At 39.0% G+C, this 17,229-nt stretch overlaps 2 protein-coding genes across 4 annotated transcripts; both read left to right on the top strand.

The window, feature by feature from the left end:
- The first annotated feature begins 3,997 nt into the window (after positions 1 to 3,997).
- LOC134866472 (cytosolic sulfotransferase 3-like) lies at positions 3,998 to 7,636 on the top strand. Of its 2 annotated transcripts, none has more exons than XM_063886679.1 (9): positions 3,998 to 4,155; positions 4,785 to 4,917; positions 5,022 to 5,144; positions 5,507 to 5,607; positions 5,798 to 5,924; positions 6,025 to 6,122; positions 6,215 to 6,389; positions 6,486 to 6,657; positions 7,433 to 7,636. In XM_063886679.1, exons 1-8 carry the CDS (start codon positions 4,135 to 4,137, stop codon positions 6,596 to 6,598), a joined length of 891 nt encoding a protein of 296 aa, XP_063742749.1. In that variant the 5' UTR covers positions 3,998 to 4,134; the 3' UTR covers positions 6,599 to 6,657; positions 7,433 to 7,636. The 2 variants fall into 2 exon arrangements, with proteins under 2 accessions (XP_063742749.1, XP_063742756.1); XM_063886686.1 differs by having other exon boundaries at positions 4,017 to 4,149.
- A 2,924-nt stretch (positions 7,637 to 10,560) lies between these two features.
- LOC134865501 (cytosolic sulfotransferase 1-like) lies at positions 10,561 to 15,086 on the top strand. Of its 2 annotated transcripts, none has more exons than XM_063885066.1 (8): positions 10,561 to 10,695; positions 12,370 to 12,499; positions 12,595 to 12,723; positions 12,834 to 12,949; positions 13,053 to 13,179; positions 13,433 to 13,530; positions 14,214 to 14,388; positions 14,497 to 15,086. In XM_063885066.1, exons 1-8 carry the CDS (start codon positions 10,630 to 10,632, stop codon positions 14,646 to 14,648), a joined length of 993 nt encoding a protein of 330 aa, XP_063741136.1. In that variant the 5' UTR covers positions 10,561 to 10,629; the 3' UTR covers positions 14,649 to 15,086. The 2 variants fall into 2 exon arrangements, with proteins under 2 accessions (XP_063741136.1, XP_063741144.1); XM_063885074.1 differs by lacking the exon at positions 10,561 to 10,695 and adding an exon at positions 11,234 to 11,472.
- Positions 15,087 to 17,229: the final 2,143 nt, after the last annotated feature.

The raw sequence follows: 17,229 nt of genomic DNA, 5'->3' as shown, positions 1-17,229 counted from the left end.
AACAGGCTATGGATAGTTCAACCAGCAATGGTGTGAAGCTTACAAAAGTAAGAAAGAATAGAGGTAGGCTAGTAAGAAAAAGTAAGAAAAAAGAGAAAATATCAAATAGAAAAACGTAAGAGCAAATGAGAGTTTTCTTTAAAGAAATGACTGAAATTAATGTGTTTCCCAAAGGGAGTAGGTTAATGCTTATCTTAATTTTTCTATCTTATCCTTTACATTTTTTTTGTCAATCTATTCACGGTGGCCCTGAAGTGCAAGTCGAAACGACATTTCACAAAACACTACAGCAATTCACAAAACACTACAACAATTCACAAAACACTACAACAATTCACAAAACACAACGACATTTCACAAAACACTACAACATTTAAAAAAACACAACGACATTTCACAAAACACTACAATATTTCAAATATTACGGAAAGGGTATTCCTTTAGGGAGAACACTCCTTTGTCATTGGAGAAACACTGCTGTGATTGGTTGTTTGACAGCGCTACATCTTTCCTGTTTGGTACTACTCAGCTGTGTCTGCACGAATTTTAAACTAAGTTGGAAAGAATAGAAGAAGAGATGAAAATCTTAAGGGAATACTTTAACAAAGGTTATACATATGAAGTAATCCTCGACATTTTGTCAACCCAGCACGACATTAACATGTCCCTTAGAACTACCGCTGCTCGGTACCAGTCCAAGGGACAATTGGTACCGGGTCACACAGAAAGATTGAATAAAAAACATATTTACAGTGATCTGATTTCATTACTTTCCAAAACCAAGTTTACAATGGCAGCTTCCTGTACCCCGGTGAACATTAGGCCCCTTCCTCCACCATGGTTGCGTCTCTCAGTCCTTTAGAGAAACAAAAAACTAAAACATAGGGCAATGCAGCCTAAAGATATTTCCCCCACAGTAGAGTAAATTATACAGGAAACGTGTACAGTAAGTATGATATCAGCCATTCATGAAGTAAACAGGTGTCACCCAACTGATACACTATGAAATGGCATGTACTACAAGTTGTGAAATACATTTTGGTTACATACTTGTGCTCCAGTCTAAATGTCCGGATGAGAGAGGCAACAGTAAAACGGCTCAAGTTGGGCTGCACTCTCTGTCCAGCCTCTCGCATTGTCAGCCCTTGGTTGATGACCTGATCAAGGTTGCTCTGATTTAATTTGAAAGTTGTTGTCTTTGGCCATGAACTCCCCTACCAGCTCTACCAGCTCTACCCCTACCTCTCACTCTTCCTCCTCCTCTCATTCTCACCCTTCCTCTTCCTCTCTCTGCGACGTTTTCCATTGTTGTTGTAAAAAAAAAGATGCTCACCTGTGGTGCTTTTATAGTGTTTACTTCCTGATTGAAGTGCTAACAATTAAGCATTGAGGTGTTTGGCCAGATGGCACATATTTTGGCCAATTAGCTCATGAAGTTTATTTTGAATGGCCGTGTTTTGATGTGGCAAACATGTGACTTTATGTCAGATTGTTGTGTCTTATGCAGAGAACCGTGTTCAGTGCATTTAAAAAGTGCCATTTTGAATTGCAAAATGTGTGTAAAGCAGAAAATGTGTTTAGAGTTTTGGAGACTTGAGAAGAGGTTTTGCTCTCTGTGTGTCAGTTTAAATAATTGTGCTATGCATGTCATTTTAGTGTGTTAGCAACTGTAAAAAAACTGTAATGTTCCTCAGAAAAAAAGTGCTACAGCCCAATATCCCCCCCCCTTGCTAAATATAGTCTTACATGAAACCGGTCCGTAGTACAAAAAAGGTTGGGGACCGCTGCCTTAGAACTCTGAAAGTGTGGTTTAACTATAGACTATAAACTATATAGTATATATAAAGAGTGGAAAGAGTTTGGTTATTTGTGCATAGGATAAGACGTAGCTCTATCAAACAACCAATCACAGCAGTGTTTCTCCGACTAGCTCTGTCCAATCACAAACAAGGAGTGTTCTCCCTAAAGGAATACCATTTCTGTAATCTTTGAAATGTTTTAGTGTTGTTTGAAATGTCGTTGTGTTTCGGGAAACGTTGTAGTGTTTTGCGAAATGGTGTAATGTTTTGTGAAATGTTGTAGTGTTTTGTGAAATGGTGTAATGTTTTGTGAAATGTTGTAGTGTTTTGGGAAATGGTGTAATGTTTTGTGAAATGTTGTAGTGTTTTGGGAAATGCCGTTTCGATTTGCAAAAATGTACAAACATCACTACTGGGCCACCGTACTAAGGTGGCCCAGTAGTGATGTTTTTTCACTGCTGAACCAACTGAACATCTCACTTCAAGGAAGAAACAGCAACATATTTTTTGTTGCAGACAAAGTTCAAGCTTTCAAGAGGAAACTTGCTTTGTGGACCAGGAGGGCCCAGGAAAAGAGGATGGACATATTTCCACTTTTGTCTCCCCTCAGGTGAATATCAGTGACTCAGTCTCTCAGCACCTCTCACAACTGGCAGAGAAATTTGATAACTACTTTCCTGAGGATCCCAGAGAGGGAAACATGTGGATTTTGGACCCATTTTCAGTGGATCCCACTAAAAATGATGTTGTTTTGCCCTCTCATCTGGAATCCCAGCTTCTGAAGTTTCCACTGACAGCACTTTAAAGTTGCAGTGGGGCAAACTGGACCTGGGCTCCTTCTGGATTGCTGTCTCAAAGGAGTACCCATGTCTTGCACTGAGGGCCGTGAAAGTCCTTCTCCCATTCACGACTACATACCTGTGTGAATCAGGATTCTCCATTGTGGCCACAACCAAGACCAAAGCCCGAAACAGACTCAGAGCAATGCTGGAGGCTACTCTGAGAGTGAGCCTTTCCCCCATTCCACCCAGACTGGATCTGATTATGTCTCAGAGGCAGGCCCAAATGTCTCATTAAGAGGTGAAGATAAAAAAGGGAGTTGTATTACTGTTGTTCATTGTTGTTCATTGTTGTTATTGTTGTTGTTATTGTTGATTTGTCAGATATAAAGATTCTTCTGGTTCTGCATGCCTGCTGAAGCAATTGTCAAATGACTTCGCAGATTATAAGGCTATAGTTTCATTTGCACTTTATTTCAATTTTATTTACAGTTTATTTCATTAAAAAAATATTCATATTATTTGAATGTATTTATTTTGTCACCTTTTTATTGATTGATTGATTTATATATATTTTTTTATTATAAGTAAAATCTAAATAGTGGTCCTTTTTGAATTAAAAAGCCTGACTTGATCCTTTAAAAAAAATGTCTTGTCCCGCCTTGATTTGTGCCAGGAATTATCAGCCTGTTCAGTGGCTTGATGTGTGTGCAGGTTTACATACACATGTCTAATAAAAGTCTTTGTGATGATCCCATTTTGTTATGTCATTTTATTTGACAAGGTTTTTGCTTGTTAAACTGTAAGTGGATTTGGTTTATTATTGAATACAAATCAAACCGTGAGTGAGGTCAATTAAACCTATACAGTGTAAATATTTAATGGGCCCCGGGCCACTTTGTACTATAAAAATTGGGCCTCAAGGTCAAAAGGTTGAGAACCCCTGCTCTAGGATATAGTGTGTTTTTCATTTGCCAGACAGAGGTGTATGCGATGTAAGAAGAATGCTGCAAAAAAAGCAAAGAAAGTCTGTTCTTTGTCAAAGGAATGCCATATGTTTTGAGTTGAACCAATAAACACAATAATTCCCAAGGGGCTGAAATGGTTTGAAAGTGGAGGAAGTATGTTGAAGCCCAAAGCTTTTGGAAACAAATACAAACATTTTACACATGGTGAAAACATTGAGAGTCATTGACATGAACATATAGGTGGGAACATAGTTAGGGGCAAGACAGGGGGAATGCTAACCTCTTTGAACCCCCTAGTAATATATTTCTATTTCCAACATTGACAGTGTTTCTTGTGCTTTGAATGGGAAATCTGGAATTTGTGTTTGAAAGATTAGGCAAGCCCCAGTATCCGGCTGCGGATACTGGGGATTTAAAAGGTTGACTTTTATCTAGGGGAGGGGCTAGAGGACTATATCAGATCTGGGACTCTGCCTCCAATGTAATGCTCTGTTGTGTGAGAACAGACAGGAATGCAACAAGGGAGAGGCTCCAGCAGGAGAAGAGAGACGTTTCAGATATACAGCGGAGAAAGCAACAGCATTCACCATGTCATTTGAACAGGTCAAGGTATTTCTTCAAAGTCATTTTTCTACGTCGTGGTTTACTTTAAGTAAGGCTACTTTTCTTGTTTGACATGTAATGGTTGGCAGAAGGACAAATGCATGCAAAGGTTTCATGCATTCATTAGCTTTTTAGCACACATTTCTGTGTTCAACAGCACTGGTGGGGGGTTTTCTTTTCAAAAAACTAGCTTGTAACTCCCTTTTAGAAGTAAAGTTTTAAAATGTATGAAATGTTAAGACTGGATCAAAAGTGATTGAGAAAAACTTGGTGGGGGGGGCTACAGGACAATATCTGATCCGGGACAAAGCCTCAAATAACAATCGAGAAAGTGTTATGTAACAAGAAGAGAGAGGAAGGAAAGCAAGTAGGATAAAAACAAGTAGAAGAAAAAACGTCAGATATGAAGCAGAGTTACCAGCAGCATTTATATCAGAATCTGTGAGCACACTTTTGTCCCTCTGTAATTTTATGTTTCTCTATTTCTTTCTCTTTTTTTCTAAATTAACCTGATATTATTGTGCTACTGACATTGAGCAAATGCTCTTTTCCACATAGTCAAATTCCTGCAGTTTAATTACTATTATAAAAGGTCCAACATTTTGATTATTGTTCCTACTTTTTTTTACATGCAGGTACCCTCTCGACCAGAACTGGTTGATTTCCATGGAGTCCCAATGGTCTACTTTTTCACAGACAATTGGGAGAACATCCAAAACTTTCAGGCCAGGCCCGATGATATACTTATTGCAACATACCCCAAAGCAGGTCAGTCCTTGAACAGCCAGATCAACTGACTCGTAAAAAAAGTGTGTATAAAGGTAGTGGGTGGAGATTGTTTTATTCACTCTGTATTTCTGTGTCTCTGTCAGGAACCACCTGGGCCTCCTACATTCTTGACCTGCTGTATTTTGGTCAGAAAGAGCGCCAGAAATCTGTTCCAATCTTTGACAGGGTGCCTTTCTTGGAGATCTTCTTCCCTCCTTGTCTTTCAGGTTCAACACACAATAGAATATACTTACTTTTATTCACATACATGCTTCACAAATAGAAAAAACTCCCATCTAAAGTTATATTGTATTTAGTGGCCAACGCCTCACAAGAACATTATAATAGGTCAACGTTATATAGACCAGCTCTTAGAGATTCAGAAGTAAAGTTACATTTTGTGTATTCTTGACCTCCTTTGTTGACGTTTAAAACTTCATTAAACGTTATTATTTTATGGGCACGGTTTAAATGCTTTTTATCAGTGTCACAAGGCGCATAACTGACCTCACTGTAGCAGTCAAGTAACCAATACTGAGCAGAGGTTTACAGCATCAAGGCTGATATCACTTTTTATTTCTTCATAAAGGAAAAGATCAGGCGGACAACCTCCCCACATCGCCTCGACTCATCAAAACTCACTTTCCAGTCCAGTTTGTGCCTAAATCCTTCTGGGAACAAAACTGCAGGGTCAGTTGTCTGTATATTTTTGGGATCAAATCATATATGCATTATCACAATATGCTGAAAAAAGGGGAAAGTAACTTATAGGCTAAATGTAACAAAGAGAAGCAGTAGAACAAACAGACATTTAAAAGTATATTATGTCTAATTTATTGTTGGTCTTACAATCATTTACGTTTTTTATGATTCTGTATAGATTATCTACGTTGCCCGGAATGCCAAAGACAACATGGTGTCTTATTTTCATTTTGACCGCATGAACCTAGCTCAGCCAGAGCCTGGAGATTGGAGCAACTTCTTCCAGAGATTCATGGAGGGAAAGAGTATGTATGCAATGCAATAATAATATTAGGCTTGGATCAAATTCAAATATGTTTACTTAAAAATACTGACATGTTTTTATGTGTTCTTCTGTGGGCTCAGTGGTGTTTGGCTCGTGGTACGACCATGTGAACAACTGGTGGAAAAAGAAAGAGAGTTGTCCAAAGATCCATTACATGTTCTATGAAGATATGATTGAGGTAATGTAGTTGTTATTGTAGGTGTTGCTTTTCAGGCTACCTTTCTTCTCTAGCATAACAATGAGACGGTGATCTGAATGCTGTGTTTACAGGATACTGGACGGGAAATAGACAAACTCTGCTGCTTTCTTGGTTTGTCTCCCTCTGCAGAGGACAAGATGAAGGTTACAGGAGGAGTGCAGTTTGATAATATGAAAAGGGATGACATGGCAAACTATTCTACGAATCCAGTTATGGATTTCAAAATTTCTCCTTTCATGAGAAAAGGTAAATGGATGAATAAATACCGCGTGTGTGGAGAAAAAACAAATCAGATCTCCACTTAAGGCTTTAACACGTGATCTTTCCTCTGTGGTTCTGCAGGGAAAGTTGGTGACTGGAAGAACCATTTCACTGTGGCCCAGAGTGAGCAATTTGACGAAGACTACAAGAAAAAGATGAAGGATGCAACACTTCTGTTCCGCACTGAAATTTGAACAGAACTGGACGGACGGTGTATTTATAGGGATGCATAAATGACTGACATACATTTACTCTAAGGCCCCGTGCCCACGACAACGGTAACGACAGATAAACGTAGAACCTTTCGACAGATGTGCCTATCGTGCACACGGCGACGGCGTTTTTAGGAGTTGAAAACGGAGAAAACGCAAACGCCCCTCAAAGTGGAGATCTTGAAAACGTTCCAGTCTCTCGTCGCCGTAGGAACAGTTCAAAACGCAGAAGTGCGTTTTTTGCACAGGTTTTTTTTTTGCACAGGCATCTGGAAGTGACGTTCTAGCGCCAAATTTGAGCCTGCCCTTTGATAAACATGGATGAACGTGTAGCAGTAGCCGCGTTGAATGGTATGCATGCAGGCCAACAAATGGCGAGACTCTTTACCGAGAGTCATTTAGACCATAGGAGACGATACCAACGGATCCCAATCAACATTATCCACTGCCTTCCTGGCTTTGTAGTTTAAAGTTGTGTTTAGCAGCAACTGGACCTCCTCATCTGTCCAAACAAAGTTTGAACTAGGCGTACTGTTATTGCCGCCGCGCTTCGCCATTTTCTTCTAACTGACGCGGAGGAAGTAGCCACAAAACAGGCATTTGGTATTGTTGCTACTGCCACCTACGTCCGGGGCGTGCTTACTTCATCGGCAAACTGCGAGTATTATGAGTTTTATACGTTTTCCCTGTTCCCATGGATAGACAGATATCCACCCCCAAAACGCTCGTGAGAACGCAGATAAACGCAGATAAATTGTGGAGGGGAAAAACGGACATCTGCGTTTTTGCTTCAGAGCGTTGTCGTGGGCACGTAGCCTAATAGTACCACTGTAGAATCTGTTTACTATACATATGGCATCTATACATTTTGACGTTCATTGTAACATAGATGAAGGGACTCACATTTATCATTATACCTCAAAGACCAAACACGATTATCATAAAAGTAAATTTTTAAAAATCACAACTGTGCTTTATATATGATATTTCTATATTTCTAATTAAACAACATCTCATTCATTTGCTTCATTTTGTTTTCTTCTTCTTCCGAGAAAAGGTGATCAATGATACGTCACATTTTATTCTGATGTTGTTTTTTGTTGAGTTCATCATGTTCCAACTGCTGATGTTAAGCTGATTAAAACATGGGATGGGGTTGAATTATTCTCTTGTCAATCAATCCAAGAAAAGACCAAAACATTAAATCTCAACATCAGCCAAAACAACCTCAACAAATGGGTGAAAATGTTCAGATTTTGCGTTATATACAGCCAGGACTTTATTGTCAACCACTAAATTATGGACATTGAATGTTGTCAGTTCAGGAGGGTTCCTGAAATTGCAACAAGCCCCCTAAATCTCCTCGAATCATTCAAAATTCTCTTCCGGTAAAATTTGTGCTAAATTCCTTTTTATTTATTTTTATAAAACTTTATTTAGGTGCAGACGGGACGACAAGATGAAACAATGAAATTGAAGGAATGTTTACCTCCAGTTTTTAATAAAGGAACCATTAAAAAAAACATTACTTCAGTTTTTTTACATTTGATCATTACGTTAGTCTATTATGGCGTGTTACAAAAACTACACTTGCTATAAAAAATAGTTGATATTGTTTTGAATTTTTTTTGTTTTTTCCTTTACAATGAGCTAAACTCTTTTAGTGCTACTTTTTTTGTGCATCTATGTGATATACAGTACATGGCCCCCTCAACCATCCCCTCGGTGCGATGAATCGCCCTGTCCCCTTAGCAGAGAAACACCCCCAAAGCATAATGTTTTCACCTCCATGCTTGATGCTGGGGATGGTGTTCTTGGGGTAATAGTCAGCATTTCTCTTCCACGACATGTCGAGTTGATGCCAAAGATCTTGATTTTGGTCTTATCTGACCACATCACCTTCTCATAAGCCTTCTCTGAATCATTCAGAGGTTCATTGGCAGACTTCAGATGGCCTGTACACGTGCCTTCTTGAGCAGGGGACCCTTGCGGGCGCTGCAGGATTTTAATCCATTACATCGCAGTGTTTACAATAGTTTTCTTGGTGACTGTGGTCCCAGCTGACTTGGGATCATTAACAAAACCCACCTGTGTAGTTATTGGCTGATCCCCCACCTTTCTCATGATCATTGATTGTGGAGCCCCAGACCAAGGGCGATTCATGGTCATTTTGTGCTTCTTCCATTTTCTAATAATCAAACCAGTTGTTTCTCTCTCACCAAGCTGCTTGCTGATGGTCTTGTAGCCTATTCCAGCCTTGTGCTGGTCTACAATCTTGTCCCTGATGTCCTTAGACATTAGTTCCACCATGATCACAAGACCTGTCTTTGGTCTTGCCCTCGGTGGAGAGGTTGTAATCTGATGTATTGACTGTGGACAGGTGTCTTTTATCCAGGTAATGAGTTGACATCAGGAGTACTTTCTTAAAGCAAGAGGACTTATTTAACCGCTCCGTGGGAGCCATAATCCTTGTTGGTTGCAAGGGGATCAAATACTTATTCCCCCCAATTAAATACAAATCAATGTATTATTATTTTTGAATGTAATTCTCTGGATTTTTAATTTTTTATATTCTGTCTCTCACTGTTAAAATAAACCTACCATAAAAATTAGAGACTGTTCATTTCTTTGTAAGTGGGTAAACTAACTAAATTGGCAGGGGATCAAATACTTATTTCCTCCACCACAAGTTACAACAGGTCAGTCAGCAAAGGAGGTTGTGTAGACCTTCTGCTGTCCTGCAAATCAACGGGGAGCTCTTTCTACAATTTTGTAGCCAGGGTAACAAACAGGCGTGATAATGACAGACATAAAAACAATGAATAAGAACTGGCTGTGCACTGATAACAGTGATCCTGTTGTTTGATTTTTACAACAACCTGAAGATCATCTGTTCAGTAAACATACAGATACAGTATATTGTGTGTGAGTTTCAGATGCTCGGTGGATATAAAATGTGCACTACTACCACCTACAGCACTGTTTTGGAACATTACTTTAGTAGTATGACAACTTTAGTTGTTACCACTCTCAAAAACATCTAACATGAATGTTGAATCCTTACTCTTTTAACAGCCGTTAAGATGGTTGTACCAGAAACCAAAGTCAGGAATGGTGAATAAAAGCATTGTAGATGTGTAAATCTGCCTATCACTTCATTTCAATTAGTCATTCTTACTCTTAACCTCCATTCATAACTGGAGATAGCTGCATGTCATCAGGGACGGATTAAGAGTCATTGGGCCCCTGGGCCTGTGAACACACATAAGCACACAAGTCAAAAATAAGCAGGCGCAATGCAAGGGGCCCAAACCCCTACATCACACAGATCACATCACTCATAAGAAAACTGCTTGAAATCATGCATTGTCATCAAGGCTTGACAATATTCTAACCTTCGAAAGGGGGGGCCAGCTTGCAAAGGTTGGGAACCCCTGCTTTATGGTATATCCTATCCCAGTCTAACTTATTTAAGGGCCCTTTTCCGATATTAGGGATGAATAACATTGATAAGCTGTGGTTCAGGAGCACTATATGACGTATCATATGCTATTCTATTTAATTTGGGGGGGGGGGCTTTAAAGTATGAGCGCGGAGGCTTGGGCTTCAGGGCCCCCTTGGCCTTTGGGCCCCTTGGCCTTTGGGCCCCTGGGTAGTAATCCATCCTTGCATGTCATGCGTTTAGCGTGAAATTAAGGCACTGTGTTTTTTTGTCAATGCAGTTCATTGCAAAATTCACAAAATGTCATGATCCTTGTTTTGTTTCCTGCTTTATTTTGAAATGTTTTCCCCTCTTGTGTCATGTTTAGCTACACTTCCTGTCTGTGTTTCCCTCCTGTGCCTGATTGTGTCATTGTGTTCACCTGTTGCCCCTGTGTTTGTCCTCCCCTCTCCAGCTGTGTCTTGTCTTGTGATTACCCTTGTGTATTTAGTCTCTGTTGCCCTTTTGTCTCTTGTTCGGTTGACATCGTTTCCAATCTGGTCATGTCCATGTTCTGTACCTTTTCCCGTCTATGTTACCTGCCTGTTCCTGTCCGTCCGTCTGTCTGCTCCTGTTCCTGGTGTCCCTGTATTCCCTGGTTAGTGTAGGTTAGGTTTTTCTTTGTTTGAAAGTACAGCTTTAATTTGAATAAAGCTCGCCTTTTGTTTGGACCCATACCTTCCTCCCTTTATTTTACTGCACTTGGGTCCTATTTCCCCAACCCAGACACAAAAATCTTCTAGAATACCTACTTAAATGGTCTGAAGACAACTGCATGAAACAATCAAATTTCTCATTAACAAGGGTCTTTATGTGTAAGCAATGAGTGAATGTGCAAAAAAATAACGCTTTGATCCATGTCTCAATCTATCATTTTGTTACAGGCAGATATATGGCTATGACACAGCTGAAATGCACGTAACTATGAGGTTATCCAGGTCACTTTCTGTGTATATTGCATTTTAATTTTACTGTCTGTGCTTATGGTAGGAACCGTGTGATACTGCCAGCTATGCTCACAACAAGGTCCTGTTCATCTGTGAGATTAAAACAGGTGTTTTAGCAATTTATTACACCAGCAATAATAACAATTCTAGGGATTACAATAGGTCCTCCGGCTCTGTCGGTGCTTGGGCCCTAATTTAACTTGTTTAATGCTTTGCTCTCTCTGACCCTCTGATAGAAGAAATGGTTACATGAGAGCTTAAGATACCATGGTATTTAAAAATATAGGAACAGGGCCCTAGGCTCCCCCTGACAAAGTACTGGTGTGACCAGTCAGACCAAAATCTGGTGACAGCTGATGATTTACGCCTACAGTTCACTATAACACAACTAAAACACTTCTTTATCGTGGATATACATGTTCAGCAGGGTGAGTACACTCTATCTAACTTCAATTCAATATTTTAGTTTGATTAATGATTATCAGCAGTTATCAGCATTTTACCAGCAATTGTATTGTTTGTAACTGGGTTTATCATATTATTGGATTAAAACACAGGGACAAATCTCATCAGCAATCAATTTACAGTAACGAGGTAAACAATTTTAACTGGAAACAAGAGAATGTTGTAAGTCCTTCTATAAGGCACAAATGCATATCTTGGCAGTCCATATTGTCATTTTCGTATCTAACGTACATTTACTCATCGCTGTATGAAGTACACTTTTGTTGTATTTTACTAAAGTTGATCAAGCAACCAATTAATCAACTGAAATAAGTCACATCTTTACTGAAACTGAGGCTTACATGTTAATTCGTACTTCAATTATATAATGTACATTATTATATATCTTGTCATTCTGCTTCTGTCTAAGACTGTTGAACTTTTACCATAGTAACATTTGAAATGCATCACTTTTATTTTTGACAGTATATTAACATTCATTTTACTTCGTTCAAATTATTTTTTTTACCACTGCATTTCTTTCTGCTTACATAAATCATCTGAAAACCAACTTTATTCCTCACCTGTTAACACTGCTCATGTCACTTTTAGTGGTAACCGTTTTAGTCTTACATCTTTTGAATATGTTTTAGATGTGCATTGTTTGTTTAACGTTGAGCCCTGTCAAAGGATAATTTAAATGACTTTGTAAATGGTATTGCAGTGGCCAATCATTGTTGCTGGAAAGACCAGTCGCAATTTGATACTTCATTATCTAGACTGGATGTTAGTGTTTCAGTATGTGTGTCAATCCTGAAAGCACGGATGATATTCAAAAGGTCATACTGGCTTTTTCAATTCAAAATAAGTTATTCTTCCAGATGGATCGGCCAACACTGTTTGACTTCCACGAAGTCTCCATGATCAAACAATTCACTGACAGCTGGGAGGACATACAGAACTTCAAAGCCAGACCAGATGATATTCTTATAGTTAGTTATCCTAAATCAGGTTGGTTTCTATCATAGCTACACTGTGAATGGCCTGGATTGATAGGTTTTCTATGTTTAAGCCACTGATGTGTTGTCGATGTGTTTTAATCTCAGGAACAACATGGGTCTGTTACCTCATGGATTTACTGTTTTTTGGGCGGACATATCCAGAGCACCTGGCGTCTATCCCTCTTCATGAGAGAGTGCCGTTTCTGGAGATCAGCAGAACTTCTCTAACACCAGGTTGAATCATGTGTTCACCATCACTCAGATACAGTATATGGAGGTGATGCAAGGGTCAATGTTTCCAAGATATTTGCTAACTTTCTGTGTCTGCTTGTCATCCTGAGCAGGATATGTTCAGAAAGGTACAGACTTGTTAGACCAGCTCACCACTACTCCTCGTCTGATAAAAACTCACCTGCCAGTCCAGTTTCTACCCAAGTCCTTCTGGGAGCAGAACAGCACAGTAAAAGCTATGCACAAATAACATGAAGCCTGCAGAATATATGAGTTACCAACTACATTTAAATGTGATGATGATTATATTTGACTAGTTTCTCTTTATTTAGATAGTCAATGTGGCTCGCAATGCAAAGGACACTGCTGTGTCGTATTACCATTTTTGCCGCATGAATTATTGCATGCCAGAACAAGCTGATTGGAGCACCTTTCTACAGAATTTCAAGGATGGAAAGGGTGAGTGTAAAGAAGCTTTAGTGTAAAGGAGGCTTAATATCATGTCATTTCTAATGTAGGTAAAGTGGCCGTCTACCAATCCATCAATGTTTATCAATCATAATGAAGAAGTGGTACCTTGTAGGATAGCCTCTGCCACCAGTGTGTATGTGTGAATTCAAACTTGTGTGAAAAATGTTCTAAGTGGTCACTAAGACTAGTAAAGCGGGATTTGGATGCATTCCATTTACCTTTTATTATTGTGTGGCTCTAGTGTCGTATGGCTCTTGGTATGACCATGTGACCAGCTGGTGGGAGAAGAAACAGAGTTATTCGAAACTTCACTACATGTTCTACGAAGGTCTGTCTGAGGTGAGCCGCAGTTTGCATTTTGGATGTTTTGAAGAGAGCTATTAGTCTTCAAAATGTTCTTGACCAAGTAACATATTAATCAATCTTGCCTAAAACTTAAGACGAATCGTGAACAATATTTTATATGATGTGTGCACCAAACCCTTTTTTTTCTTCAGGGCATTCACGTCTCTTGCTCCTTTTTGAAGAACAAAGTTTAGAAAACGAAAATATTTCACTTACTTGTCATTGGTTATGGTATTTTTAATACTTTGATTGATTGATACATTTTTCATATTAGTGTTGAGAGTTGTGCCCCCTCCCCTTACCAAGACCACAACGTTTTATTAGATCTAGCATCTTCATTTTGCTCTCAAAGTGCTCACAATTCTGCCTGGGGGAGCATGCCCCCAGACCCCCCTATAGGATGTGAAGTCCAGCTAAAAAATGTCAACATCACTAAGCCCAGGTGAAACCGACATGGTTAACACAACTTATATATTAAGGACGCAACCAGCACAAAACACTATGGGTGTTTAGTGGCTTACTCAGAGCAAAACTTACCCCCACCTTAAAAAAAGAGGCCCCGGAAATGTTTTAGTGCTCGCATTAACACACACAGCTCCACCTCACCTCTGGGCTAAGCCCACCCAAACTGGAAAGCCTAGCTACGCCCCTGGCTAATATTCTTACATTTTCTGCAGGACACGGGACGAGAGATAGACCGACTCTGTTCCTTCCTTAGGTTGTCTCTTTCAGCTGATGAGAAGGAAAATGTCCTAACCAGAGTGAAGTTTGACAATATGAAAACGAACAACATGACCAACTTTTCCACAATCCACCATATGAATCAAGCAGTGTCCCCTTTCATGAGAAAAGGTACAGTGGGAAAGAAGTTCCTTAAAGTCTACTGTTTGCCACAAAATCTGCTCATTTATCACCAATTGCATTTATCAAGGACATGAACGATTCTCTCTGTTTCTCTAGGGAAAGTCGGTGACTGGAAAAACCTTTTCACTGTGGCCCAGGATGAAAAGTTTGATGAAGACTACCAGCAGAAAATGAAGAATCCTACACTGCAGTTTTGTTGGAGCCAGAGGCAGCGGGTTTGTCTCGGGATATGGAAGGCTAATATTTGATCAATTATCATGCTTGTTTTAAGCAACAAAGAAGACGTTATTATGTTAACAACAGCAATTATATGCACTTATTGGCTGAACATATTTTATTGTAGCATTGGCTACAATAAAATATGTTCAGACTACTTTTAGAGAAAATTGGTGTGAAATGGATGTGACCTGAAATGTAGAGAGGTGTAAGCCTTCTCGATCCATCATTACCCGTCTCCCGACAGGCCTGAACTGTGGTTATTTTGATTATTATCTGCATTTTATAAACAAATATAAGGTTGATGATTGTCTGAGAAGGGTTTTTGTTATAATGATTGTTATTGATTACAGCAAAAATGATTTTTAAAAAGCCTGATTAATGTCAGACATTGATGTATTTGATCCATTGTGAATCCTCCCAATTCTTTTCATTCTTTCTATTATGCGATATCTGAATATAAATAAATAAACAGCAATAATAATATGTTTACTTGTTTTTATTTAAATGCAGACATGAAATGCAGCAAGAAAATACAAGAACAAGAGTTCAATGAGCAAAGTAAACGTATGAATCTAACACTGTACTTCTGCACTGTGACCACAGACTGGAACCGCCACATTGATTGTGTTTTGTATGGCACGTTTTGCTTTGGTGAGGAAACAACTGATACGATTTAATCTTACAGATTTGTTGGAATGTAGACAAACAAGGCCATTGTAAAGTAAATACTAAACAAGTTTCACTGGGAGGTACTGAAAGTCACCCTGAGGTAACCATGGACTAGGACTCATCAGAAACAGAGGCATGGATTCAGTTTTATTCCAACATGACACTAATCTAAAAATGTCACTCCTTGAAATGTTTTTCAATATTCACGACAGTAACCCAAGATAACATTCACATAATAATTTTCTAAGGATCATCTTTACAACTAAATACTTCATATCTCATGTTGGAATAAAACTTTTCAAATACAAGACTGAGGATGAAACCACTGGGCTATATGGAAGATCACCAAACAGATTTGAGGTAAATCACTGACTAAATTATGGTTCTATTTGAAGGGCTCTCTGTTTTTCCTTAATGCTTTACCGTTGTCGTCATTCAACAGAAATAGAAGAATTCAAAATCCTGCAGACCATTGTCATCTCTTATTCATTTAGCACGACCAGCATCAATATAGTCTGAGCAAAGCCCAGAATGTCATGGATACGACCTCTGCAGGTAAGTATTAACTGACCAGGTCAGAATCTGATGTTGAATTAGCAATAGCATAACTGTCTGCACAGCTTGGACACATAAGCAATACCACTTGAGATTGTCTTTCACAGTAGCAACTACAACTATGTTTCAAATACACCTTTATTCATGACATCAAAAATAACAATATTTACATTGTTGCTTATACATAATATATTTGAAAGATATCTTTTCTCTTGAGTAGTAAAATACTTTAGTCTAGTGCTCAGGCTTACAGTTAAGTGCTCTGTTATTGAGTTAGGTCTATTATAGGAGATATGAGATTCATGCCAAGCCATACTCATGTGGTGCAGCCCTGCAAAGCTGTGTGGCATTTAAAGGAGCAGTGTGTAGGGTGTTGTGGCATCATAGCAAACCAAATGAATACCCCTCTGCTCACTGTTACTTTTTTCAAGAGTGTATAAGGACTTATAGTGTTGTTCAGTCACATAGAAAGCAAAATCCTTCTGCAGAGCCTGTGTTTGTTTGTTTTGGCAGAAACATAGCTCTGCAACATGGCGGACTCCATGGAAGAGGATCCACTATACATATGAAGGGCTCATTATATTTTTGCCAATAGATCCCCACACTGCTTCTTTAACTAACATCAAACAGTCTGAATAATTAAATGCAACTGATAGGATTGTGATGATGTTTAATAATCTTCTTCAAATCCCATCTTCAAAATGCAGTCAGAGGCTTACATAACTATTGTTCGCAAAAGCTTGGTCCTACAGAAAAATGACGGATGAAATGCATTAACCTCACAGGTTGATGTTCATTGTGCAGTTCAGTTACAGCTGAAAGCCTCAGCAACAGTTTCACAAACAAGCATGCATCTGCATGTTTGTTGCAATTGTTAACTCATTGCCTCTTAATAAAAACAGCTTAACAGTGTTCAAGGAAGACTGGATGACAGCAGCACATTAGGAGCTTAGAAGTAGTATTCTGTTGCCGAGTCACTATGATATTGGCAAGACGCTTGTGAGGGTTCACCCAAATAATGGGTTTATAGATCCATAAAAATAACACAAAACCATCCAAGGTTATGTATGGCACATCTTCACATCACAAAGCAACTTGAAATCAGGGAGACCGCAAATAAACTACGAGAGCAATGAAATACACAATGGTTGATATGCGGACATTTTTTCACGAAAACAATAGAATGGGACTTATAAAGCAAGACATGGGAAGAACTCGTTTACTACGCATTTCACACACGATACAAGTAGGGACCGGCAAAAACACTTTCCTGGAATTGATAAAATGCGAGTCTGTACTGGAGGGGAAACCAGTGCTATGCAGTTATGTCTGATAGAATAACAAATAAAACAAAGGAGATGTCTGTGTGTGTGGGGAGAGTGTGTC

This window comes from Eleginops maclovinus, chromosome 1 (genome assembly GCF_036324505.1).
Source record: "Eleginops maclovinus isolate JMC-PN-2008 ecotype Puerto Natales chromosome 1, JC_Emac_rtc_rv5, whole genome shotgun sequence".
Classification (NCBI taxonomy): domain Eukaryota; kingdom Metazoa; phylum Chordata; class Actinopteri; order Perciformes; family Eleginopidae; genus Eleginops; species Eleginops maclovinus.
The sequence above is the reverse complement of the archived record's forward strand: the minus strand, read 5'-3'. Positions and strand labels throughout refer to the sequence as shown.

Excerpts from the sequence above, each read along its gene's own strand:
- LOC134866472 (XM_063886679.1), top strand. The coding sequence starts at position 4,135 with ATGTCATTTGAACAGGTCAAG. Across the intron at positions 5,145-5,506 it reads CTTCCCTCCTTGTCTTTCAG|GAAAAGATCAGGCGGACAAC; the intron begins GTTCAACACACA and ends TTCTTCATAAAG. Across the intron at positions 5,608-5,797 it reads TCTGGGAACAAAACTGCAGG|ATTATCTACGTTGCCCGGAA; the intron begins GTCAGTTGTCTG and ends GATTCTGTATAG.
- LOC134865501 (XM_063885066.1), top strand. The coding sequence starts at position 10,630 with ATGTTACCTGCCTGTTCCTGTCCGTCCGTCTGTCTGCTCCTGTTCCTG. Across the intron at positions 10,696-12,369 it reads TGGTGTCCCTGTATTCCCTG|ATGGATCGGCCAACACTGTT; the intron begins GTTAGTGTAGGT and ends TTATTCTTCCAG. Across the intron at positions 12,724-12,833 it reads CAGAACTTCTCTAACACCAG|GATATGTTCAGAAAGGTACA; the intron begins GTTGAATCATGT and ends CATCCTGAGCAG.